The sequence below is a fragment of the Dama dama genome, chromosome 12 (genome assembly GCF_033118175.1).
Source record: "Dama dama isolate Ldn47 chromosome 12, ASM3311817v1, whole genome shotgun sequence".
Lineage (NCBI taxonomy): Eukaryota > Metazoa > Chordata > Mammalia > Artiodactyla > Cervidae > Dama > Dama dama.
Genome location: NC_083692.1, coordinates 56351225 through 56377624, shown reverse-complemented (window position 1 = coordinate 56377624; position 26400 = coordinate 56351225). Strand labels below are relative to the sequence as shown.

At 46.2% G+C, this 26400-nt stretch overlaps 1 protein-coding gene across 1 annotated transcript in view; it reads left to right on the top strand.

Annotated features, from left to right (window-relative positions):
- Positions 1-26400, top strand: part of LOC133066834 (serine/threonine-protein kinase H1-like) — a 102555-nt gene that overhangs the window by 3812 nt on the left and 72343 nt on the right. Inside the window, exon 2 of the mRNA XM_061158238.1 lies at positions 4554-4662. Coding sequence (XP_061014221.1) covers positions 4554-4662 — 109 coding nt within the window. The remainder of the gene's footprint in view (positions 1-4553; positions 4663-26400) is intronic.

Below are 26400 nucleotides of genomic sequence, written 5' to 3'. Positions count from 1 at the left end.
TTGGGGCGCAATGGTAGGAAGGGGCTTTAAGTTAAGAGCTGTTTTTACCTGATGAGCTTTCTGAGCAGCAGTCTTGAGAAGGACAGCTGGGACACTGCATTTAAATCAAACATTTTGGAGTACCTGCTGTGTACCAGCTCCCACAAGGGGGTAGAGGTGAGAATGTCACAACTCTTGCCCTCATGAAGCTCCAATAGGCAGGAGGGAAGGAATTCATATTTGTTGGAACCATCCAGGGACTCTTAAAAGCACTTTAGGGAGGGGGGATCGGGATGGGGAATACTTGTAAATCCATGGCTGATTCATGTCAATGTATGACAAAAACCACTATAATATTGTAAAGTAATTAGCCTCCAACTAATAAAAATAAATGAAAAAAAAAAGCACTTTACATATGTTATCTCATTTGTCCCATAAAGCAGATATTAGACTCATTTTTAATTATTTAAAATTTTTATTGCACACAAAATAAGGGTACGTATATACATCAAGAAACAGCATTGGCAGCACTCAAAAAACTCCTTGTGTCCCCTTCCAGGCACAATCTCTGACCCAGGCGTGACCACTATTCTAACTTCTAGCACCATGGTTTTGTTTTTCCTAAAAGAGAATCACACAGTCTGTGGTCTTTTGTGTCTGTTTTCTTTCATTCAACACTGTGTTTGTGAGTTTCATCCATATTGTTGCAGGCAACAGTAGTTTATTTATTCTTATTGTTATATAATAATTTCATTGTATGGGTATAACTCTATCCATTCTTCACTTGATAGCTATTTGGGTTGTTTGCAATTTTTAGATATTACTAATAGAGCAGCTGTGAATGTTCTAATGTGGACCATTTTGGAAACCATCTACATGCATTTCTCTTAAGGATGTCCATAGATACTGCCCAAGAGTTTTCCAAAGTAGTTGTCCTAGTGAATACTCTCCTAAGCAGTGTTTGAGAGTTCTCCAAATATTCACTAACACTAGGCATTGTCTGGACTCATTCTCTTTCTTTTCCTTTTTAAAAAAAATATTTATTTGGCTGTGTCGGGTCTTAGTTGTGGCACTCAAGATCTTTAGTTGTGGCATGCAGACTCTTAGTTGCAGCATATGGGATCTAGTTCCCTGATTAGGGATGGAACCCAGGCCCCCAGCATTGGGAGTGTAGAGTCTTAGCCACCGGACCGCCAGGGAAGTCTCTAGACTCATTTTCTATGTAAGTAATTTGAAGCTCAGAAAAGTTGTACCGTGCTGTGTGTGCTAGTAGGCGGCAGAGCTGGGATTCAAACCCAGGCCTGTATGCCTGTGCAGTCTGTGCTTTCTCCCTTTGGGTTACACATTGACATAGATTATGATATGAACCAGACCATGGTAAACTCTAACCCTAAAAATCTGTAAAGAGGCCTCTGTGAGAATTTAAAGAGAAGAAGAATTTTTCATCTGTTTTGTAAGGAAAAGAGTCATGGAGGCTCATAGAGATGGTAACATTTGAGCCTGGCTTTGCAGGAAGGGAAGAGTTTTACTTGGAGGGCTCTCCAGGTGCCCTCCCCCCATCCATCCCTTCTGCCATGAAAAGGGCCCAACTTGAGCTGGGGTGTAGCAGGGGTGAAAGTTTTGGAGGACTGGGAAAAGTCTACTTGGGGCTATAGTAGAGGATTTGTGGGGGAGGGGCCTATGCCGAAATGGTGAGTTGGGGCCAAACTGGTGGGCCTAGTTTGAGCTTAGTTGGCTCCCAAGGCCCCCATTTCGGGTCACCCAGGATGTGAGCACAGGGCAGGGGCTCATGGTGGAGCTGGGGAGGCGGGACAGTTTCAAATCCAGCTGAGCTCCTGATAGCAAATGCAGCTGGCCTCTAGCCAAGGAGGATCTTAGCTGTTTTTGGGACCACTCTCAGGGTATCTGCCAACAGAATTTTTTTGAAGTTTTCTGCTTTCATCTAGCTGTGGGAAATTAGTAGCCACTCCTACATCCACCCCCAGGATCAGGCTCAAATGGTTTGTTTGGAAGTAGTTTTGCAGCAAAAAGAAGCTGACAGACAGCAGTCCTGCCACCCACTGCCTAGTCTTAGGAACCTTGCCAGGACGGGGGTGGGGGTGAGGGGAGCTGAGCTTTTGATCTGGTCAAGGCAAACTTGCCAGAATCCCAGTTCCTTTTCCTCAGAAGGGAACAGAATTGGTCTCAGTGGCTGTGGGAAGCAGAAACACAATGACCTGGGGATGAGTCAAACAACAATAGCAATAGTCATCCTTCTCATTTGCCCAGCAGTTTATGTCTTTATCACAGTGGATCCTCACCTGCATGTGTGAAGTAGGTGATACAGATGCTTTCACCCCAGGTTACAGAGAAGGGGGACCGAGTCCCAGACAGGGAGCCCGACTGCTATGGGTCTTGTGACTGATACACACTCAGACTAGCCGAGGACTGGGGATCCTGCTCCTTTCAGGATTCTGTACTTGGCAGGCCCTGGCTGAGCAGAGTGAAGACCAAGTCAGTAGGAGGCTCTGTGATGGACAGGCAGGAGGAGATTTGCAGGTGACCCTGAGAGTAAGACTTGGGAGCCAGGCCAGTTCCACCTGGAGGTCTTCAGGGATATGTGTGCCTCGGTGGAAGGGAGAGAGGCAGGTGGCATCTTGGTACCAGAACTCTGGTTTGTAGGGGACAGAGGAAAGAGGCTGAAATATAGGTATCACCTGAGAGTTAGGACAGCTCCAGCCACTTGGCACTGATGAGACGTGCCCTTATGTAATGGTGCCTCTACCCAGCGTGGTGAAAACAGTATTTTGGGGCTCACAGGGCCTGGGCATGGTTGGTATCTGGTTGGCAGAAGAAAAGCTGCCAGTGCCAGACAAAATGAACTCTGAGAACCCTTTGCTAATGACTCTTGCTAATGACTCCACAGGTAGCTGTTTTTAAAATTTGTTCTTATTTTTATTGGAGTATAATTGCTTTACAATGTTGTGGTAGTTTCTACTGTACGGCAAAGAGAATCAACTATATGTATACATAAATCTCATCTTTTTTGGATTTCCTTCTCATTTAGATCACCACAGAGCATTGAGTGGAGTTCCCTGTGCTATACAGTCGGTTTTCATTAATTATTTGTTTTACATATACTATCACTAATGTATATATGTCAATCCCAATCTCCCAATTAATCCCATCCCCCACTTCCACCTTGGTATCCATGTATTTGTTGTCTACTTCTCTGCCTCTGTTTCTGCTTTGTAAATAAGATAGTCTACCATTTTTTTTCAGATTCCACACACATATATGTGTTAATAGACAAAATGTGTTTTTCTGACTTTCTTCACCCTGTATGACGGTCTCTGTGTCCATCTACATCTCTAAAAATGACCCAGTTCCATTTCTTCTTATGGCTGGGTAATATTCCATTGTGTATATGTATTCATGGGTAGCTGGTTTTATCTTTATGTTGTGCTTACTGTGTCCTGGGCCCTGCCCTTAGGGTGCTATCCAGCGTGGCATGTGGCTGTCCCGGGACTAGGGGGCTCCCTGGGGCAGGAGGACCCCAGGGGAGGATGCAGACGGCCTCTTCTGTGGAGTGGTGATGCTCTGCGTGGCTCAGCGTTGTCCTGAGGTTCTCACTAAGGTGCACTGGACAGGCTGAGTTAGCGCCGCATTACAGACAAGGAAACAGGCCTCCCGCTGACAGGAGATGAAGTCACAGAGCTAGTTGTGGGCAGAATTGCAGCTAGAACCTCAGGTTTCTGACTCCTGGTGCCTATTGTTATTTGTCACACCTCCTCCCCAATCTTTCCCTTAGGGCGATGAGTGAACTGCAAATCAGTTCAGACTTGAAATTGGGTGGCACAGCCCCTGAGGGAGTTGAGGTCATGATAATCCCTTACCTTTCTACTGCGGTTTGTAGTTTATAAAATAATATCCTGATTTGCAGTGGTTTTTACAGTATTAACCCCTTTTACAGATGAGGAAGTTAAGACTGTGCAGTTTAAATGACTTAGGCAAAAGTGGGACTTGAACCTGAAACTTTTTTTAAATTATTTTTTTAGCTTTATTGAATTATAACTGACATATAACATTCTAAGATATTTAAAATGTACATCATGGTGATCTGATACACTTATATATAGTGAGAGTATTCCCTTCATCTAGATAATTAACAAGTTTCTCACCTCGGGCACATTTATCCTTTTTTTTTTTTTGGTAAGAACATTTGTTTTTCTCTTTCAGGAAGTTTCACTTATTCTGACTCAAAACTGGGCTCTTTTTTTCCTGCATCACAGATGCCTCTTTTCTTAGTAGACCTGAATTTCGTGAGAACAAAGTGCCCAAATTGCCCATGGCTCTGTTTTCTCTGAACATGTTCAGAGCAGATCTGTCTCCTTAACAAACTTGGATTAATATAAATCAAGTAAGAATCATACATCATTGATCACAGGTCCTGAGGAAAGGCTCGATCGAGCCTGTTCTTGAGGAATGAGGGCTGTGAGTTACCCTTTGAGTTTTAGCCATTTACGTTGGGGCCTAGAGTCAGACTGGTACCAATGGACACATCTGTCCTAACCTCCGGATTTCTCCTGTTTCAGGGCTGTACGCTCCAGGCCTCGATGAAGAGCCCAAACATGGAGACGTTCAAGCAGCAGAAGGTGGAGGACTTTTATGACATCGGGGAGGAGCTGGGGAGGAGCTGGGGAGGTAAGTGGCTGTGAGAGTTGTACTGATCGGTAGATCTTATAGGTCACAGGCTTGTCACAGGGCTTGTGGAAATCTTTACAAACGATCCAGAGGGTGATTCATTGTCCTGCGCACCTCTGCAAGTAATCTTCTCTCTGGATATAAAGACTTGCAGCAGAAGGGACTAGAATTATTGAGTTCCCTGTTTTCAGTATAACCCGACTGACAGTTATGGCGAATCTAAATGACTCTTGTTTTATCTGTTGCTTTGCTCCCAAAGCCCTCCCCAGGCTCTGAGATCTGACCCGTTGGTTCTTTTCTGAAACCCACTTGGGATTCTCCGCGGCTCTCGGGTTTTGTTCTGTAAACTCAGAGCCTGAATAGAAGGTGAAATCATCTTCCTGAAAAAAGCTTTGCATCGAGTGACAAGCCATGCAAGCCTGGTTGTGAAGCTTCGTCGGATCTGAGTTATTGGGTGCATTTTCAGGTTTGCTAAACCCACAAAACGGACAGGGATAAGCTCAGATCTGAAATTAATTACTGTCTGGAGAGAAATGAAGATTTTCTGAAGCTCTTTCCTTGTCTCTCATTTATACAAAGCTAGTATCCGGGTGGTGTTTTAATGATTACAGAATACCAGTCTTGGAGTTTGGGTCTCTTAACAATTCATAAAATGGGAATAATTTTTACTCTTGTTTTTCATGAGGAAACTGTGTTCTAAAGAGTTTAAGAAAGTTGCTGTAAGTTGCTCAGCCAGCAAGGGGTATGGCCAAGGTCTGTCCAGTCCAGTCTGTACCTGCATGCCCGTCATGTTCTCTGATGCACATGGTTCTTGCACACTCACATGTGCTCATAGTATACCCAGCCCCATCCCTCCACACACCCAGCAGAGTAAAAACCGGGGGGTTCAGGGCCTTCACTGTATCCGTGGTGTGAACAGGAGCCTTTCCCTTTATAAAGCTCTTGTGTCAGGACTCATTCTTTTACTTCCTTTTATCTTTCTTTCTTTATTTTTTGCAATTATATGTATATATTTACTTCCTTTTATTTTAAGCATTAGGATCACATTGAATTTATGTTAGTGTTTTACCACAATTTAAAAAAAAATTTTGGCCATACCGTGTGGCCTTTGAGATCTTAGTTCCCCAACCAGGGATCAAACCCACACCCCCTGCAGTGGAAGCACAGAGTCTTAACCCCTGGACCACCAGGGAAGTCCACTACAGCTTTGAATATTACATCTTAATGTATTATACAGGTTTGCTCATGTCATTAAATATCTTAATGCAATTTTACATTCCCTTGTACATGCATGCCTCAATTATTCAGCCTTTTCCCCTACTTTAAAAAATAGGCAGTTTCCATTTTTTTAAATTTTCATTACTAAAGTTGCAATGAACATCTCTTAGCAGAAATTTCTGATCCTGTTTTTGATTGTTTCCTTAAGATGGATAACTAGAAACTGGGTCACTGGGTACTTTTATTTTTGAAGAAAAACTACAAAAAGGCTACCAGAGGAGCCTTAGTCAGTAAAGAATAGAAAGTGCAGTGACGGGAGTTCCCTCGTGGTCCAGTGGTTAGGACTTGGCACTTTCACTGTTGGGCCTGGGTTCAGCTCCTGGTAGGGGAACGAAGAACTAAGATCCTGCAAGACACGTGGCGTGGCCAAAAAAGAAAAAAGAAAGTGCACTTCAAGTTCAGGAAGTGCTTGTCCTGGCTGACTGCCTAGGTCAGGGAGCAAGTGTCTACAGAGACCCTCGAAGGGGAGATTCCTCAGCATTCTGTCTGAACCGCTGCCCCTGGCAGGCCAGAACCTGGGAAGGGCTGGGGAGAGGCTGAAGGGCGGTGGTCACCTGGACTCTGCCTCTGAGTGGGAAGCGAGGTTCTCTTTGACTTGGGTGCTTCTCCTGACTTGTGATGTCAGGGAGAAAGTGACCCCTCAGCAACAGACCCTGGAAGGCCCTTCCAGTGTCTTCTTAAATTTAATTTTCAAAACTTTTGGGCATGCCACAAGGCATGTAGGATCTTAGTTCCCTGAGCAGGGATCGAACCCTCACCCCCTACTTTGGAAACTGAAAGACTTAACCACTGGACCACGAGGGAAGTCACCTTGTTGTTCAGTCGCCCGGTTGGGTCCAACTCTTTGTAACCCTATGGATTGCAGCACATCAGGCTTCCCTGTCCTTCACCATCTCCCGGGAGTTGTTCAAATTCATGTCCATTGAGTCAGTGATGCCATCCAACCATCTCATCCTCTATTCCTTCTCCTCCTATCTTCAGTCTTTCCGAGCATCAGTGTCTTTTCCAGTCAGTTGGCTCTTCACATCATGTGGCCCAAGTATTGGAGCTTCAGCTTCGGCATCAGTCCTTCCAATGAGTATTCAGAATTGATCTCCTTTAGGATTCACTGGTTTGATCTGCTTGCAGTCCAAGCAACTCTCAAGAATCTTCTCCAACACCACTATTTGAAAGCATCAGTTCTTCAGTACTCAGCCTTCTTTATGGTCCAACTCTCATATCCATACATGACTACTGGAAAGCTATGACTATACAGACCTTTATTGGCAAAGTGATGTCTCTGCTTTTTAATTTGCAGACCTTTTTATGTGAAGTCTCTGCATATTAAGCTGTCTAGGTTTGTCATAACTTTTCACCCCCCTACATTGGAAGCTCAAAGACTTAAACCACTGTACCACTGGGGGGGTCCTCTACAGTGGCTTTTGATTCGATGGCCTTGTGTTGGCCACATCCTGTGTGTGGGTGTCTGTGCCAAGTGCTCCAGGTACAGAGATGAGCATGACACATGGAGTCTTTGCCCCTGGAGCTCCAGCCTGGCCGTGGCTGTGGGCACAACAAGGGCAGTGTTGACTGGGATTATCTCGGGTGGGCTGAGAACTGAGAAGTCAGGATGGGTTGTTGGTGTTGGGCTCTGAAGAAGGAAGTAGCAGCAGTTTCCTGTGGAATTCATCTATCATTCCTTCTTAGTTCTGTCTCTCCCCGACTCTGTACATCCGAGATATTAGAACTGGAAGAGACCTCATGTTTCTGGGCTACTACAACAGGGTGTGAAGGCCACATGTACCTCACGGCCTGGGGAGCCTTGGAGGACCACTGCCCCCTACCCCACACACAACCTGAAACTTTCCTTAGACGCTAGCTGGACACAGGGCAAGTGAAAGACAGCAGAGGCCTAAGGCATTTTTCATGGCTTGCTGTCCTAGGATTTGTGGTCTAGAGGTCAGGTGAGATGGAAGGCCTGTAGAGGTCTTTCTTCCAAGCCCCTCATCTGACCGTTGAGGAAACGAGGCTCAGAGAGAGGAAGGATGTTGCCTGGGGCTGTAAACAGGCTGGAACTAGAGCTGCTTAGAGGGGTAGCCCAATCTGTCTTTCTTCCCCTCTTCTTCACGGGCTCACTGTGTGCCAGGCATTGTCTGAAGCAGTGACAAAATAGCCATTCCTGTCCCCCAGTGGCTTATGTTCCATTGGTGGAGGAAGACACTGAACACATGATGGAGGGGTTGCAAAAGGACACATCGCTCCAGAGTGCATGGTGGGCTGTGAAAGGACAGAGTGGGCCACACTGAGAATGGGGAGCATAGTTGGGACTGGGTGGTCAGGGGAGGCTGCTCTGAGGAAGTGGCAGAGGATAAGTGTGCAGGCAGGGAAAACAGCCTGGACACAGGCCCTGAGGTGGGGAGAGCCTGGGCCCTGAGTTTCTGGCCGGAGGCCTGTGTGGCCATGGAACATGAGCTGGGACCGGCAGTGCTAGCTGAGGTTGGATATGCAATTAGAGGCCAGTCTGCAAGCTTCCTGCCAACATGGACAGTTTGAGGTTTGTGTGCTTCCTAGCTGTGCAACCTTAGAACAACTTCCTTGACCTCTCTGACCCTGAGTTTTTTGGGTTTTGTTTTTTTTACCCATAAGATAGAAATAGTAACAGTAGCTACCTCATGATTATAGGGGTGAAATGGGATGCTGAGTCTGCAGGGTTCCTCACAGAGCTGAGTACTAGGTGTTGAATGAACACCTAGTAGGACTTCTGCCTTTGAACTTAAACTGCCTTTAAGTTTGAATGTCAAGACGCCATCTCCCACCTCTGGACCCCCTGGGAGGACAGTGGGGGTCTCCCAGGAGGAATAGCAGTAGGGGTTGTTCTTACATTTGGGAGGAGCAGTGTGTAAACCTTCTTCAGCTCTCTGCTCTTGCCTAGACTCAGAGCTGTTTCACTGATTTTTGTTGTTCAGTTGCTCAGTTGTGTCTGACTGTTTGCAACCTCATGGACTGCAGCATGCCAGGCCTCCCTGTCCTTCACCATCTCCCGGAGTTTGCCCAAGTTCATGTCCATTGCATCAGTGATGCCATCCAGCCATCTTATCTTCTGATGCCCTCATCTCCCTCTGCCCTCAATCTTTCCAAGCATCAGGGACTTTTCCAATGAGTCGTCCATTTGCATCAGATGACCAAAAAATGGAGATTCAGCATTAGTCCTTTCAGTGAATATTCAGGTTAGCTCCTCATTAAGTCCTTACTATGCAAAAATGAAAATGAGTGAGAGTTGCTTTTCATTTTTTACCTGTAATGACAGGTGAAGCTCACAATCATCATCTTGAATGAAGGAAGGCAGACCCAGAAGAGTCATACTATATCATCCCTTTGGTGTCAAGTTCAAGACAGGAAGAATGAATCCCTGGTGCTAGAAATCAGAATAGTGGTTATTCTTGAGGGACTAGTGGCTGAAAGGGGACGTGGGAGGGACTTCTGTGGGGAGGCTATTGTTGTGTTTCTTGATCCGGATGCCTATTTCACTGATGTGTTCATTTCATGCATATAGTTAGGCCGTACTTATATATGTACATTTTCCCATATGTATATGTATCTGAACTGAAGCCTTGTTTTAACAAGGAATCTTTAACTGCACTCCCTGCCCTTGTCTGGCCCCTGAAGTGCATGTTTCTGATGCCTCTGGAAGGTTAGTCTGGGTGTATATCAGCCACGAAACCCATAGCTCTCTGGTACCCTGTCTGGAACTCAGTCCCCCTCATCTGTAACCTGGGGTGAAAGCATCTGTATCACCTACTTCACACATGCAGGTGAGGATCCACTGTGATAAAGACATAAACTGCTGGGCAAATAAGAAGGATGACTATTGCTATTGTTGTTTGACTCATCCCCAGGTCATTGTGTTTCTGCTTCCCACAGCCACTGAGACCAATTCTGTTCCCTTTTGAGGAAAAGGAACTGGGATTCTGGCAAGTTTGGCTGGACCAGATCAGAAGCTCGGTTCCCCTTACCCCACTCCCATCCTGGCAAAGTTCCTGAGACTAGGCAGCAGTATGCCCTTATCTTAAAAAGAAGACAACATCTGTGAGAAAAGCTGAAGAATCCAGCTTTGGATCTGGATCTGGCCTGAGAGTCCTGGGCATGGCTGGGGCCTGTCTGGCCCTGCACACCTCACTTGATTTTCTGGCTCACATTCTGGCACCAGCCTAGTGGGGATGCCGGAGGTGGCTGGCTGTTTCTGGGAGCAGTAGGAGAAATGCTGGCCTGCAGTTTCCGGTCTCTCCCAGCCTGGGTAGCCACTGTAGGGTTGAGCGGGGCTCATGAAGAGAAACCCATCTAACTCCTCGTCAGAAAGATGAGGCTAAGACTAGAAAGGGGAAGTGGCTTGTCCAAGGTCACATGGTGAACGGGTGATAGACTGTTAGGTTCCTTTAGTAGACCAGAACCTGGCGGTCCAGAGTAGACAATAAGAAAGCGAAAGACGGAAAGAGGCTGATAGTCCCTGGGTTACACAGCCAGCCTTTGCGCTCCAGGGAATCAGCCAGAAATAGAGAGATAGAGAGAGAGAGAAGGACACGGGGACCCAAGCCTCTGGTGGAGCAAGGGTGCTTTATTGAATTCTGTAAGAGTATATATACCATAATACAAGGTAGCCTCTTCAGATAAAGATCAAGAGACCAGACTTCACAAGTTACCAAGGAAACAAGGAGCAATAGAGGCCATAAGGCCAAAAGGCGATCCATATCAAAGTGAAGTGAAGTGAAGTGATTCAGTCTAGTCCGACTCTTTTGTGACCCCATGGACTGTAGACCAACAGGCTCCTCCGTCCATGGGATTTTCCAGGCAAGAGTACTGGAGTGGGTTGCCATTTCCTTCTCCAGAATATCAAAAGAGGGTCATAAATAATCCCTATCACCAAATGGAAAAGCTAATGAAGGAAATCCTATGCAAGCATCCTATCTCTAAGATCTCAGTCCTGTGAGCAGCTTGCCTGCTCCTCTCACCCCTGACAGGGACTAATAAGGAACAGAGGGCTCAAGACAGAGAGAAAACAGCACACAGGAATCCTCCTGTTAAACATTCCCTGACAATAGACGAGGGTGGAAACTGGTGATCTGACTCCTCTACAGCTCTGGCCACCACATTATAAGGACCCACAAAACACAAACTTATTTTTTCTGTAATTTGAATGCTTTTGGGAAGGGGGGGCATTATTTGGTAGGATAGTCTTTTTTGTTTGACCTTGGGGACAGGTAGCAGAGTCAGAAGGGAAGGTATTTGGGAAGGATTAATGTTCCCTGGGAAAGGGCACTGGTGGACAGGGCCAGTGATGACTACTGTGTGTCTAGGGGTACAAGATAATTTAATAGAAGCAGCATAAAATGATCAATGGTTTCTTCTTTTCTATGTTGATATTACTTTTCTTGCGTTATTGCATTGAGTTGGCCAAAAAGTTCTTTTGGGTTCTTCATAAGATGTTACAGAAAAACCCAAATGAGCTTTTTTGGCCAACCCAATATTATTGCATGAACATAAAATCATAAAATGTTACTGTTGAACTGAACCTCAACAAGAATTTAATCCAGATCTCCATTTTATAAACAAGGAAAGTGAGACCCAGAGAGGGGAGGTGATTTGTCCAAAGTCACAGAGCCAGAAATGCAGGAGGTGAAAGAAGATTTTCAATTCCACTGTGCTAGTTTAAGTAAAACAGAGGAAAACGTCTGTATATGTAAATAAATTCAACTTTTATCTACAGCCCTCACCTCTCTCAGGGCGCCTACCTGCCCAGTACCCCACTCCTCCCATCATCCCCTCCCTGGCTCCCCTGGTGAAGAGAGTGGCCAGAGCCCTGATATGTACAGGAGGCTCATGTGTGCCAGGCATGCTGCCAGGCATTTAGCCTGCAGGGGCCCCTTTTATAGGGACAGGAGCCTTTGGCTACATAAGGAGCCACTCCTCTGAAGCCTCATCCTTTGTCAACAGGCTGAGGAATTCCCTGGGAAAGCTGCCTGCCGGACTTGAGTCTCCTGATGAGATCCTCTATGGTTAAGATCACCCACCTCACATGCATCTTAGCTAGGGCATCTTCTTTTAGGAGAGAAAGAAAAACCTCCAGGAAATACTTAGAGCTCAGGTGTACCCAGGCTGGGTTCTCAAGCACAATCTAGCTATAGAACTATAAAAAAAAAAAAAAAATTAGGTATTTGGATTTACCTGTCTCTGTGTTTGGGAAAAGGGTTTCCAAGATGAACTCGGAAGCAAAGGGGCTTTTATTATTTCCTCTTTTTTTTGTTACAAAAGATTTTTTTTTCTTGATGTGTACTGTTTTTAAAAATCCTTATTGAATTTGTTACAATGCTGCTTCTTTGTTATGTTTTGGTTTTTTTTGGCCACAACGCCTGTGGGATCTTAGTTCCCTGACCAGGGATGGAAATTTCACCCCACTCATTGAAAGGTGAAGTCTTAAATTAACCATTGGACCCCTGGGGAAGTCCCTATTATATCTTTTCAAATTTAAAGAATTTATTGTAGAAGTGATGCATGGCATATGTCATAAAGTTGTGAAAAGTTAGAGTAAACCTCCATCTGCCCTCCCTCCACGTCTCACATCTGCAGGTAGACTTTGATGGTTATTGTCCTCTGTTGTCTTTCTGAACTTTAAGTAAGGCAAGTGTATATTGACCCGGATGGGGTCATACGACCAGAACAATCTACAACTTGCTTTTCTCAATGAAATACATTGAGTATGTTTTTATAACAGTGTATATAGATGTATGAGATTTATTTTGGGTGAAAGCTTTTTTTAAAAACAATAAAACATTTAAGGAGACTGGTTTAAGCCCATACAAAATTAGCAGCCTTAACCAGTAACTATTTTTATTTCTGGGTCTTACCTTCTAATCTGTCCCTGGCTATTTCTCTCGCCCACACATCCTCTCCTCTCTCGTGTCTGCTTGAGGCCCAGAGTTAACATTCCCCCAAGTGCTAAGCTCCTGGGGGCCGGTTGCAGAGACCAAGGGGAGCCGGAGCAGCGCAGGCCCCGGGGTCCCAGAGAGGAGATTAGGCCTATCTGTCACGTGTTTGAACTGAGCTGTCAGCTCCGAAGGCCGGGCCACACCTGCTCTCCTGAGCGCCCCGACAGTACCGTGCCGAGGCCAGAAGGCCCCACATCTTCTGTGACGTCTCTCTGCTCTGGGTCTTCCCTCACTCTTGGAGGAAAAATTAAACTTTTCCTTCAAGGTCAAGATCAGATGGTGTCTCAAATACTGTTTGATTCTACTTACACGAGATACCTGTAAAAGTCAGATTCAAAGGATCAGAAAGTACTGTGCTACAGCATGAAGTGTATATGGCGTGGTGCGCTTAGTCGTGCGGTCGCGTCTGACTCTTTGCGATAAACATATTCTTTTTCAGGTTCTTTCCACTGTAGGTTATTATAAGGTATAGAATCTAGCTCTCTGTGCTATGCAATAGGACCTTGTTGTTTATCTATGTTATATATAGTAGTGGGTACATGTTGTTGTATTTAACCCTCATAGCACCTTGTAAGGTAGTTCCTATTCCCATTTGACAGATGAAGAAGTTCAGCCTCCAAAATGTTAGGTAATTGGCTCAAGAAATACAGACGAGCTACTTCATCAAGGAGAAGCCAAGTGGCAAATTCCACTTCATGCAGCACAGCAAATCTGAGAGAAAGTCAGAAATAAAAGCCAGAAATTTCTCTGGCTGGAGCCCTGTCTAAAGTCCTGGCATGGGGTTCTGGTGCCTCTGATCACACACATGCTTAGATTTCCTTCTGCTAGGAAAGTGAAAGAGACCAACCTAAGTTAAGAGTCTAATGCCCTCATGTCAGTTTCTGTGCCAAGTACTTCTCATCTTCCAGAACAATATGAACTGGATCACACTCCCACTTTACAGATGTGAAAACTGAGGCTCAGAGAACTTTTACAGTGGCAACTGGTCACTCATGTCAAAAAACTTTCTTACTGCTCACACTGAGCATGCTGTGCTGGGCGCAGGAAACTCTCAGGTTCGTTAGTGGCAAGGAAATCTTTTAGGCCATAACAAGCCAGTGGTTTCCAAAAGATGAGTGAGTGTGTGTGGATGAGTATGTGCACATCTGCACTGTAGGTCATTGTCATAGTCCAAAGATTCTCCCCAGATACCCATTGTGTGCTGGGCACTGTGATGGGTAGTGGAGACTTAGGGCTCAGTCCATGCCCCATAAGAGATTAGGGGGCACAGGGAAAAGCTAATGAAATGGGAGTTACCTGGTGGTCCAGTGGCTAACACTCCACATTCCCAATGCAGGGGGCTCAGATTCGATCCCTCGTCAGGGAACTAGATCCCATGTGCTACAACTGAAAGATTCCACATGCTGCAACTAAAGATCCCATGGGTGTGCATGTGTGCTCGGTCACTTCAGTCATGCCTGACTCTGTGTGACCCTATGGACAGTAGCCCACCAGGCTCCTCTGTCCATGCGATTCTCCAGGCGAGAATACTAGAGTCGGTTGACATCTTCTCCTCAAGGGGATCTTCCCAACCCAGGGATTGAACCTGCATCTCATGCATCTCCTGCATTGCAGGCAGGTTCTTTACAGCTGAGCCACCCTGGAAGCCCAAAGATTCCACATGCCATAACTAAGACCTGGTGCAGCCAAATAAATAAATATTTAAAAAGAAATTAAAAAGCAAAATGAAAGGTTGGAACAGACTATGAGCTGTTCCTCAACAGGGAACCCAAGAGGGATCCCAACCTTGTGCCAAGTGTTCAGTGGAGGAAGCCGTCACCTTAAGTGGGGCGGCTCTGCATGGTCTCATTCTGGAGATGACGCGTAACCACCTCGAGGTCAGGGCTCTGCCAAGTACTGAGAGGCAGCAGGTCCAGGCTTGGGCAGGAAGGCATGTGGAGAGGGTTAAAGGGCTGCGGCTGCCAGGAGGATAGGCAACTGCAGGGGCCCTGGATGACAGGGGCCCTGGAGGAGAGAGAGGGAGGTGCCTTTATCACTCATTGTCAGGCAAACAAAGCACAAAGCCACTCAAACAAAGTGGCTGCATTGCTTGGGCTTCACTCAGAAGCTAGCACGTGGATGGAGTGCGCTCATTGAGCTGGTTTGCATGGGAAAGCTGTAAGAGCTGGAGGGAGGTTCTGTGTGGAGATAACTGAAGCCATCATATACCTGTTATCTACAGGATGTGCTTTCCTTTCTGCTTATTTATCATCAGAATGTACATCTTGTGTTGTGTTGTTTTTTGACTTCACATTGATTTATAGATACCTTTCCATGTATCCAGAGTCCATATAGCCTAAAAATTTCTTTGTTTTGAAATAATTTCAACTTTGATAGAAACATTTGCAGAATAACAGAACTCCCATATATCCTTTATCCCCACACCAGCTTTTAACATTTTGTCACCTCCTCTCTTGCCCTCTCCTTTCTCCCCCTACTCTCTACTCCTCATCCTGTTCCTTTCCCCTCATTCTCCTTCCTTCCTGCCTCCTTTCCTTCTTCCCTTCTTTCTTTTTGTCTGTCTACCTACCCGCCTGTTGTTTCTGAGCCATTTGAGAATTGAATGCAGGCATTATACCTCTTTATCTTTTATCCTTCATTATGCATCTCCAAAGGATATGGGCCTTCTCTTTCATAACCATATTACAGCTTTCAAGTTCAGAACATTTCACTCCAATATAATGTTTTTCTCTAAACAATCATCCTTGTTCCAATTTTGTCAGTTTTTCCATTTAGAGCAGTTTTTCTCCCTGTAGAATAAGATCCAGCGGCAATCATGTATTGCATCTCCTTGTCATATCACTGTAGCCTCCTTTAATCTGGAACAGTTCCTCAGCTTTGCTTTGGCTTTTATGACAAGATAATTTTGAAGAATACTGGCCCTTTAGAACAAATAGATACAGTCCACATGTTTCCACTAACTTCATATTAATCTGCTATATAAACATTCACCAAAAAAAAAAAAAAAAAAACATTCCCCATTTACTTAACTCACCCTATTGTTTCTCATAACTAAAAATAAGTGTTTCTATGAATGTATTTGTTGAATTTCCTCTCTCTGCATTATTTCTGCCAAGCCCATTCCCAGGGGTAGAATACCAGGTCAAAGGTTGTGACTGATTGATAGTAGTAAAAACTAGAAATACTGAACCTGTTTACTAGGTCACCAGCATATTTCCTTCTGGCTTTGCCAATACTCTCATTGTTTCGGGATATTTTTGGTAGCTTAAGGGTTTTGTGAAAATACTTAATGTTTTCACTGTGGAGGAATTTAAAGTGGTTGAAGTCTTCTGTGCTTTTCCCTTCATGCCAGATCTTGTTCTCTTTGCTACTTTAACTTTTTTCATGGTGTTTCTATTTCATTTTCATAGATAATTTAATGTTCTGATAGCAACACAAGGTGGGCAAGGCAAATGTAATCATTCCTATTTTAAAAGTGATGAAAATAGGCCCCATCAGGGCTAGAGACAGAAGTCTCCCTTGGAGGCTGATGGTGTTGCCTTCCTTCCCCCAGAAGTAGAGGGGATTCAAGGTCTTTGGGGGGCCCCAGACCTCCAGCCAAGGGTTCCTCTTCTTTGTCTCCACATTTATTTATTTGTTTACTTACTTATTTAGCTAGCTAGCTAACTAGCTTTACCAGGTCTTAGATGCAGCAAGTAGAATCTTTTAGCTGCACCATGTGGGATCAAGTTTCCTGAGCAGGGATCGAACCTGGGCCCCCTGCTTTGGGAACATGAAGTCTTAGCTGCTGGACCACCAGGGAAGTCCCTGTCTCTACTTTTAGAAGCCGGCTGCAATGATTCTGTAAGAAAGCTTTCTGAGAGTTGCTGTTGGGAGAGGCAGTGCTTGGGGAGAGGTGTGTTTTGAGGGCAAAGGAGAGAGTTTGGTTTCCCTGTACTCTCTGTTGCTGGGGAGATCAAGTTGAGGGGTAAGAGCCAAGGCCAGTGGTAGGAGTTAGGGCCTCAGATAACCATCAGGTCAGTAATGCCCCAGGGCTCTGGTAGTGCAGGTGAGAGGTCATGTGAGGGCCTCCCACAGAGAAGTTGCAGTAGCCTTGGGAGTCTCTCTTGTGGACATTCCTCCAGCCCCCAGAGCAGTCTTCAGCCAGGCGTTAGAGCCCAGCTGTACCCTGAAGGGTTCCTACCTTGTGTAGTCCAGGGGGTGAATGGCTAGGACAGCCCTACAGTCAAATCCAGTTTGCCACTTATTTTGAGGGGCCCTGATGCTAAGAATGGGTTTTACAGATGAGCAGTTCCAATAAACTTGTTGGTTGAATGCTAACACTGGGCCCCAACTAAACAGAATGTTACCCACCCCCACACCAATTTTCATTCTTCTCATTGGAAGACCTATATAGAAAACAAAACAAAATAGTATAAACTCAATTCTTACCATATTTTGAGCTTCATTAATTTAAATTTTATGGAAATTTCATTTTGTCCTTTGTTATATAATATCCTTGATTTTCATTCTTGGCCCTCAATGCCTAAAATATTTATAGTCAGGCCCCTTGTGGGAAAAGTATGTCTGCTCCTGACCTATTCCAGTGTCGTTTACTTTTTAAGCAGCAAAACTTTTAAAAAGTGGCTTCTTCTGGGGTGGAGGACAGAATAGAAACACATCAAAGTGAAGGTGCAGTTACTGGAGAGGAGGAAGAAAAGGTGAACAGAGGTCCGCCTGCCTTCCTTCCCTGCCCTCTGTCTCACAGCCTGAGAGGAGCCTCCCAGAAGCCTGGTTTCAGAACCACTGTCCATGTCCAGGAGTGCTGTTCTGTCCTGTCCTGCAGGAAGTGCTGGGGTGGAAGAAGGGAAGAGAGCTCAGGGTACTGGGGACCGTGCATCCTCTCTAGAGCAGGTCCTGCTCTGCTCATGGGACATTACCTAATTTAATCCTCTTGCAGCCCTACAGGGTGGTAGGTGTTTCTCCCATTTTGCAGATGAGGAAACTGAAGCTTGGAGAACCTAACTTACCTGCCGAGGGAAGCGTCAGATCTGGGATTCAAACCCATGACTTCTGACTTCTGGTTCAGTGCTCTCTGTGAGGCACCAAGTTGCCTAGGGTTTTCTATTTGCCTGTGACCCTCGGGTCCCCTCCAGAGAACAGGGGAGGAGGTGGATACTGTTGTTTCGCGCTTTTGCTGGTTTACAGTGGAATCTGCTGAGAGCCCAGTGCTCACTGCTTCATCCATGTCCATGGCTGGCCCTGCTTCCCCGCCCAACCCCATCCCCTGCTGCCAGCATCTAGCCTCAAAACCGTATTCTTGAATCTTGAGGTGCCGGCCCCTGGTGGCCTGGCCACAGGGCCCAGAGGGTGATGAATTATCCTCCCCTCTCGGGGGTGAGGCTCATTTGTCAGCCTGGGCACAGGGCCCGCCAGCTAAAGAGGAGAACTTGGCTGCTGAGAGTTTGCAGTCTGGTTCTAGGAGGAATTGCTCCTACCCGTTATTTGTTTATTTATTTTTATTTATTTGGCTGCCCTGGGTTCTTAGTTGTGGCATGCAGCCTGTGGGATCTAATTTTCTGACCAGGGATCGAACCCAGGCCCTGTGCATTGGGAGCATGGAGTCTTAGCCACTGGACCACCAGGGAAGTCACTCCTACTGGTCTTTTGGAGGAGACAGGGCAGGGGCAAGAAGTGTGGCTGAGAGGCAGCGGAGGGCCCCAGTAGGAGGACAGGCTTGGAGCAGGAGGCTGACGAGCCCTAGCCCCCGGGCCCAGGTGTGAGCCTGGCTCTGCTGCTGTGGCCCGCTGGACCTCGGGCAGCTTCACTCTGCTGGGCTCCGTTCTTTGTCCTGAGATGGTCCCTGTTTCACGGGGCTGTTTTCCAGCCTCCTGGGATCCTCTCTTTTACTGTCCAAATAAGAATAATGAGCATTGCATTCCAGGGCAACAGGAAATCCTGTTCCTGACCCTGCATTTCTGGGTCTCTCCAGGGAGTGCTCACACCCTCCTTGATGCCTCAGAACCTTGGACTCACGGACCCCTTCCTCCTTCAAGACAAACCAGCACTTCCTCTGTGACCCTCTCAGGCATGGACTCGGGTCCGTTTCCAAGGGCCTGCCTTGTCCCTGAGGCTGGTTGCCGGGTAAGCCGAGTTTCAAGGAAGGTGTGGGGGTAGTGAGAGGCATTTCTGCAGAGAGAAGGAAAGGCCTTAAAAGAGGGGTAACAGACACCTCTGCTCCTCTGACTCCTGACCTCTGCCACGGTGCTGGGGTCTTCCAGGACCTCAGCCCCAAATCTGCTACTGTCCTTTATACTTACCCCTTAAAAGAGACCCCCTATTCTTTCACATGTAGGAAGTTTAGATTCTTGTTACAGCCTCTTCCTGAAAGGGCCTTGGGCATCTCTTTCATAGAATCAAAGACCCTTTAAAGTTCTTCCCATACAAAAAACCATCTCTGACCAAACCCCTCCCCATGATGGAGTCTTTTGTCTTCCTTATTATGGATAACAGTTCTGAGCAGCTTTCAAAATGACACTTTTCCTGTTCCCTGGCATAGATATAAGGGGCATATCCTGACATGTGGGAAGTACGCAGCAAATGGTTGCAGATATGGGCAGGATGATGCTAGAAGCCCAGTGGTCTTGTTTTGAAGAGCTCGTAGGGAGGAGCTGGGTCAGGCAGCTTCTCCTCTGTTACATCATTTGATCATGAGCCTCCACGTTGGGGTAGGTGGGCAGGTGGGCAGGTCACTGTCCGCATTTTACAGAAAAGGAAACAGAGGCACAAAGACCCAGCCCCTCCTCTTGAGAGCAGGGATGCCAGTTGGAGTGGAGGTAAGGCTGTGCGTGCACAGGGCCTTGTAAACACAGGTCTAGGTAGCAATCTTGAAAAGATTTTGTAAAGAGATTGTAGAACACACCTTTGCACTCAGCTGAGTCAGCAGTGTTTCCAGAGTTTGCGATTATGAAATTCTTTCTGATGTCTCAGCTGAGCCCTGACGTAAGAGCCTCCCAGGGGTCCACACATGTCTCTGAGATTTCAGCTCCCTGCTGGTCAGGAAGCATGCTGAGGCCCTGGCCAAGCCGGTTTGGCTCCACCCTCCCCTCCAACCCCAATGCCCCTGGTTCTCTGTGCTGTTACCTTCCAGGAGGGCCTGTGGTTGGACCATCTCCAGGGCAGCTGAACCACCCCCCTCCAATGCACAGTCAAAAATTTGTTTCTTGGGGGACTTCCTTGAAAGTCAGTGATTAAAACTCTGACTTCCAATGCAGGGGGTGTGGATTTGATCCCTGGTTGAGGAACTATGATTCCACATGCCGTGCAGTAGCATGCCCCCTCCACCACCCCCAACCCCCAAAGAAAATGAAAAAAAAAAATTGTCTCTCAGACTCCGAAGTTAAACCTGGGTACAAATCCCAGTTTTACTATTCACTGCTTGTGTGACCTTGGGCAAGTGGCTTTACCTCTGTGAGCCTTGGTTCTCTCATCTTTCAAGTAGAGAACATACCACCTGCCTTATCACCCAGAATTTGAACTTCGATCTCTCCTGACTCTAGAGGATTGAATGAGATTATGACTGAAGTATGTAGCACCATCATTGTCATCTTGGGCAGTATATCTGAATCACAGAGGAGGTTTAAAACAAGCACACATGTGTACATGCCAGGGATTCAGATCTAGAAGGTCTGGGGTGGGGCTCTGTCAATCCATATTTCTTGAAGTGTCCCAATTTGTGTAGACCGTACTCCTGGATCCAAGATCACTTCTTTCAACTTACTTACAAAACAGAAAAAGACTCACAGACTAGAAAACGAACTTATGGTGTCTGGAGGGGAAGGGATAGTTAGGGAGTTTGGGAAGGTCATGTACATGCTGCCATACCCAAAATGGATAACAAACAAGGACCTACTGTATAGAACAGGGAACTCTGCTCAATGTTATGTGGCAGCCTGGATGAAAGAGGGGTTTGGGGAAGAATGGATTCGTCTATATAGATGGCTGAGTCCCTTTACTATTCACCTGAAACTATCACAACATTGTTAATTGGCTGTGTGAAAAGTGAAAGTTAAAGTTGCTCAGTCGTGTCCAACTCTTTGCGACACCATGGACTAAACAGTCCATGGAATTTTCCAGGCCAGAATACTGGAGTGGGTAGCCATTTCCTTCTCCAGGGGATCTTCCCAACCCAGGGATCAAACCCAGGTCTCCCGCATTACAGGCAGATTCTTTATCAGCTGAACCACCAGGGAAGCCCATTAATTGGCTTTTTCCCAATACAGAATTAAAAGTTTAAAGTTTGAAGAAAATTAAAGATCATTTCTTTCAGAATGGTACTTGAGAAACATAGTAAGCTATGGAGATGACTGGGTAAAAAGCTCTGTCTGCCTGGACCAGTGGTATATCAGCCTAAAGCCAATTGAAGGACCCCTGTCTGAGGCTTGATATAGGTTGAGGAGGGAATGGAAGATGCAGTGGTTCCACAAGCTAATTCCCTTCTGGCTTCTAGGTTCACTTTCTGTTGCAGTGACCACCTTTTGGCATGCCTTCCCTGTGTCATCTGTATCTCACCCGTATATGGAGCCCTGCTCCACTTCTACCCATGCCCAAGTTCTACTTCCTTTCAGAAACCTATCCTGACTGCTACAGGCAAGTGGACAGCAGGCAGGTTGGGTGCACTTGTTCTACATTCCTACAGTATGTTATGGATTCTCTAGTTGCCATTATTTGCCTGTGAGTGTGCTTCCATCCTCTTTGGCACCACCCCTTAACCAAAAGCTACCCTAAGGCCACTTGCAGTCAAGTGAACTTTCTGATCATAGGCTCTGGAGGTCATTCTGTTTCATGTCGTAGTGTCTTACCCAGTGATAGGCATATAGTAGGTGCCCAATAAATGTTCGAATGAGTTCTAGTTTCACCTGGCTCCCAGGGTCTCTATTCTGGTTTCTCACTGTGACATTAATCAAATTTCTCTTCTTCTCTAGCCCCCTAGTCCCATTTCCACCCCTCCTCAACTAGAAAATGCCATGTTTCTATGAAATACCCATTAAAACATCTATTGGGTAGAAGGTGGTTTGATGGGCATAGGGAAGGGTGGAGGGGGAGTGAGTGCAAAGATATAGGTTATACTTTCTAGGAACTTATAGAGAGGTTGTGGAGGCACACAAACAAACAAAACAGCCCATGAGAATATCTTCCTTGGCAGGAATTCAAGAGCTGTCAGAACACAGTGCAGTGAAAAGAACTTGCAGACAATCCACATGATACTGATTCGGAACGTGGCTGCCTCCGTGGGCTGGGACAGCCAGGAAAGATTTCGGGAGGTGGGAGCTTAGTGAAGAATAGGTGGGATTTGAATAGGCTGAGCAGTGAGTGTGGACTCAAGCCACCCAGAATGGACAGGAAAATGAAAGTTGTGTTTGTGGAGGTGGGTCCCCCAGAAACTGGATGACAGGTTCTGCTAGGGAAGCAGTGGGCAAGCCCAGAGTAACAAGCAGGGGATGGACAAAAGTCTAAGCTGACCATTAAAGTTTTACTAGTCATTGGTATTGGTCACAGTGCGAGGAGATGGTGTTTGTCTCTAATGTGTTTAGTTTCTATTTTTGTCGCCATCTTAGTTTCCTCCTTGGAAGGTAAGAGCTTTGAGGCCAGTGTCTAAGCCACATCTTTCCTGTAGTTGTCTGATACAGAGTCAGGGATAAGTGGCTGAAAGATGAAACTGAAGGGTGTGGCTGACTTAGTCCATTACTGCCCCGTACATAATTGTTCTGAAGTAGAAAGTTTTCTGGAGGTTCATTCTGTATTCTGAGCCAGGCTGAGAGCCGCCTTTAGACAGAGGGCAAAGTTTGTCCTTCTTAGTGTTCCCACCACCTCTAGCCTAGAGCTGGATCCATAGCAGACACTCAACAAACACAGGGGCTGGTGTAACCACAGACTGTACTCAGCCAGCACTGAGCCCTCGAGGGCTTGAGTTTGTGTTTCCAAGCCCAGAAGAAGGTAAAATGCAGCGGCATTATTTTCATCACAGCCCTGTTCATAGGACCGTCTTTGTTTTCTTGCCTGGAGGGGGCGGGGGAGGGGAATAGGGCAAGTGTGCAGAGCTGGTTGACATCCCAGCAGCTGTACAGAAAGCGCGTTTGTTCTCCCCTCTCGTGTGCTAGAGTCGCTGCACATTACAGCTTCCTCCTGCACTGGTGTTAGCCTGTGGCTTCTGTCCTGCTCCTGCCTCTCCGGGAAGTGTCTGAGCCTGGTCCTGCGACCCCCAGCAGGGTATCTAGGCCCAGAGAGAGCAGATGCCAGCGTTTCCCCTTGGGAGCAGCAACCGATCTCAGCTGAGGAGCTGCTGTGGACGTTCCAAGTTGTGCTTGTTTCTTTCTTGAGACTGAGGATGAGAGAAATGCAAAGATCCATCTGTGACATCTGAGCCATCAGCCGTGGACTTAGAGCAAAGCACTGGATTCAAGCCCCACTTTAGCCACCATTTGCTGTTTGACTTTGGATGAGCTACTTACCCTTTCTGGGCCATGCAGCGTTTTGGTGGTGCAAGTGGAATGTGAATACAGATCTCCTTGCTCCCAGGACTTCCTCTTTCTGTTACTCCACAGAAACACTCCAAGCATTTGATATCACACTTTTGCTTTTGACTTCTTCCTGTTAGTGTCTGAGGTGCTCTTAAGAACAGGGACTTCCTTCAGAGGCCTGCTGTCAGCAATCTACCCCCAAACCATAGTTCTCCTACATTTCCTTCCTATAGTTAATTTCTTTTAAGCCTCAGACTTCTTTGAGGCTACCTGACAAGTCTCTATTTTTAAAGCATAGTTGATATATAATGTTGTGTTAGCTTTTCTGTACAGCAAAGTGATTCAGTTGTACACACACACAGGTGATAGTGGTTTAGATTTTTACTTGTGTCCAACTCTTTGCAACCCTGTGTAGTGTAGCCTGCCAGGCTCCTCTATGCATGGGATTTTCTAGGCAAGAATACTGGACTGGGTTGCCGTTTCCTTCTCTGGGTTCCCAAACCAGGGATCGAACCTGGATCTCCAGTATTGTAGGCAGTCCCCTGCATTGCAGGCGGGTTCTTTACCAACTGAGCCTCCAGGGAAGCCCGCCCCCACCCCCCATATATATATATATGTATTCTTTTCCATTATGGTTTATTGAAAGTGAACGTTGCTCAACTGTGTCTGACCCTTTGCAGCACCATGGGCTGTAGCCCGCCAGGCTCCGCTGTCCATGGAATCCATGGTGGTTCAGACAGTAAAGAATCTGCCTGCAATGCAGGAGACCCGGGTTTTATCTCTGGGTTGGAAAGATCCCCTGGAGAAAGGAATGGCTATCCATTCCCATATTCTTGCCTGGAGAATTCCATTCTGTTGGACAATCTTCGTGATTTATTACAAGGCAAGGTATTGAATATAGTTCCCCGTGTTATACAGTAGGACCTGACCTTGTTGTTTAGTATGTCTCTTGATAACTGCTAAGAGATCCTTCCAGAAAATGTGGGCCAATGAAACTGCTTTGGTGAAACAAGTAATACCTTCCCAAGACTGGGCACCATAAAATGTTGTCATATGAATAGATGAATGAATGAATGAATTCCAGCAAATGGCAAGGGAATTGATGATGCCATAGGATCACCTGAATCATCTTTGTAAGAGACCAGGTCAGTCCTGGGAAGACTCCTCTGTGAAAGAGACCATCTTAGAGCAGCACTGGCCCAATTTCCGGTCCTGATGAAATGGGTTCTGTCCCCCACTGCCACTGCAGCTCTTTCTCCATGTTGATGCATTTGATGAGACCGTGCAAAGAGAGCTGGTATAGGAGTGAAGGCATCCTGGGTTTGGTTCTAAAGCTGTAAGTGATTAGGCAAATCCTTTCCCTCCCCAGGGCATCTCAGTTTCCCCATCTCTAATGTTTAAGTGCCTTCCAGCACTAGCCTCCTGTGACTTTATGATTAAGTGAAGCATCCTTGCTGGGTCAGAGGCCACCTGCTCAACAGGGAAGGAGTCACTCACCAAGTGCCATGGCCCTGGGCACAGTAAAGCCTGTGGTGCCACTGAGGCTGCTGCTGCAGAGATTAGACAGGGACGCTTGGCGTTGAGGCCGTACCCAGGGCCTGTTTTAGCAACACAGCTAGTAAATATTGACTCTGTGGCACAAAAATGGAAAGCAGAGATGACAGTGTTAACTCACTCCAAGGGTAGAAGTTCAACAAGCACTGATAAGACAAGATGCATTTACACAATGTGTGGCTGTATCACTGACAAATAAGTTGTTTAGGGGTGGGGAGAGCTGACAACAGGAGGAGGGAGGTTTCGCGGCTGATTCACAGCTGCTGTCCCTGCTTACTCACGGTTCATTTTTAAATGAATGGATGCATACATTCTTGAAGCATACAGAAAAAAGACTGGAAGGAAATACATCAAAACATGCACTGTGACGTTCTCTAGAGATGGTGAAATTGACAATAATTTGATTTTTTTTGGTATGCGTTTTTTTCCCTTCCTGTTTTCCACACTGTCCAGATGATCACATTGCTTTTATAATCAGAAAAAGACAGTGTCTTAGAGGAATAAAATGCCCTTCTTTGAAGAGTCAGAAGTCACTTTCAGAATCATCTAAGTACCTCAGATCTTTGTGTTTTGCCTGCTGGGTGTTGTAAGGTAACGTAGCTGTCAAAAAACGAGAGAAGTCCATATGAGAGAAGTTTATCTTTAGAATAAACCCTGATCTAAGTGTGTTTACTTATTGATTGTACTCATGCAAGTGGAATGTGGTGGGAAAAAATTCCAATCACTTGAGAGTGCAGGATTTTTTTTTTTTTTTTTTTTCTGTATCAACAAACACTGCTCTGAGCACTTTCTATTGGCCAGTCCTATACCCTGCAGTGACCAGGCCTGCCTTGGCCCAGATCTGGGCAGGTCTGAGAATAGGGCAGTCTGGTAAGTGGTTCTAGTGGTTCTTATAAGGTTGCAGGAGCCGGGTATGGAGGAGGGCCCAGGCCTTAGAATTTGGAGGGCAGAGGTGGAAGTGCCATTATGATAATAATTATCACTGATTAAACACCAACTCTACCCCAGGAACCGTCCGCATGTTATTACTAATCCTTACAAAACTTTGTGTGCTAGGCATTAGCTACCTCTTAGGGATGAGGAAAGCAGGGAGGTGAGAGGTGACACCGACAACTTCAGAGCAGACTTCCCTAGTGGTCCAGTGGTTAAGAACCTGCTTGCCAATGCAAGGAACATAGGTTTGATCCCTGGTCTGGGAAGATCATACATGCTATGAGGGAACTAAGTCCATGAGCCACAACTACTGAGTCTGTGCTCTAGAGCCTGTGAGCCACAACTACTGAGTCCATGTGCTGCAACTACTGAAGCCTGTGCGCCCTAGAACCCGTGCTCTGCAATAAGAGAAGCCACTGCAGTGAGAAGCACACACACCACGGCTAGACAGTAGCCTCCCTCCACTTGTTGCAACTGGAGAAGGCCCCCATGCAGCAACAAACACTCAGTGCAGC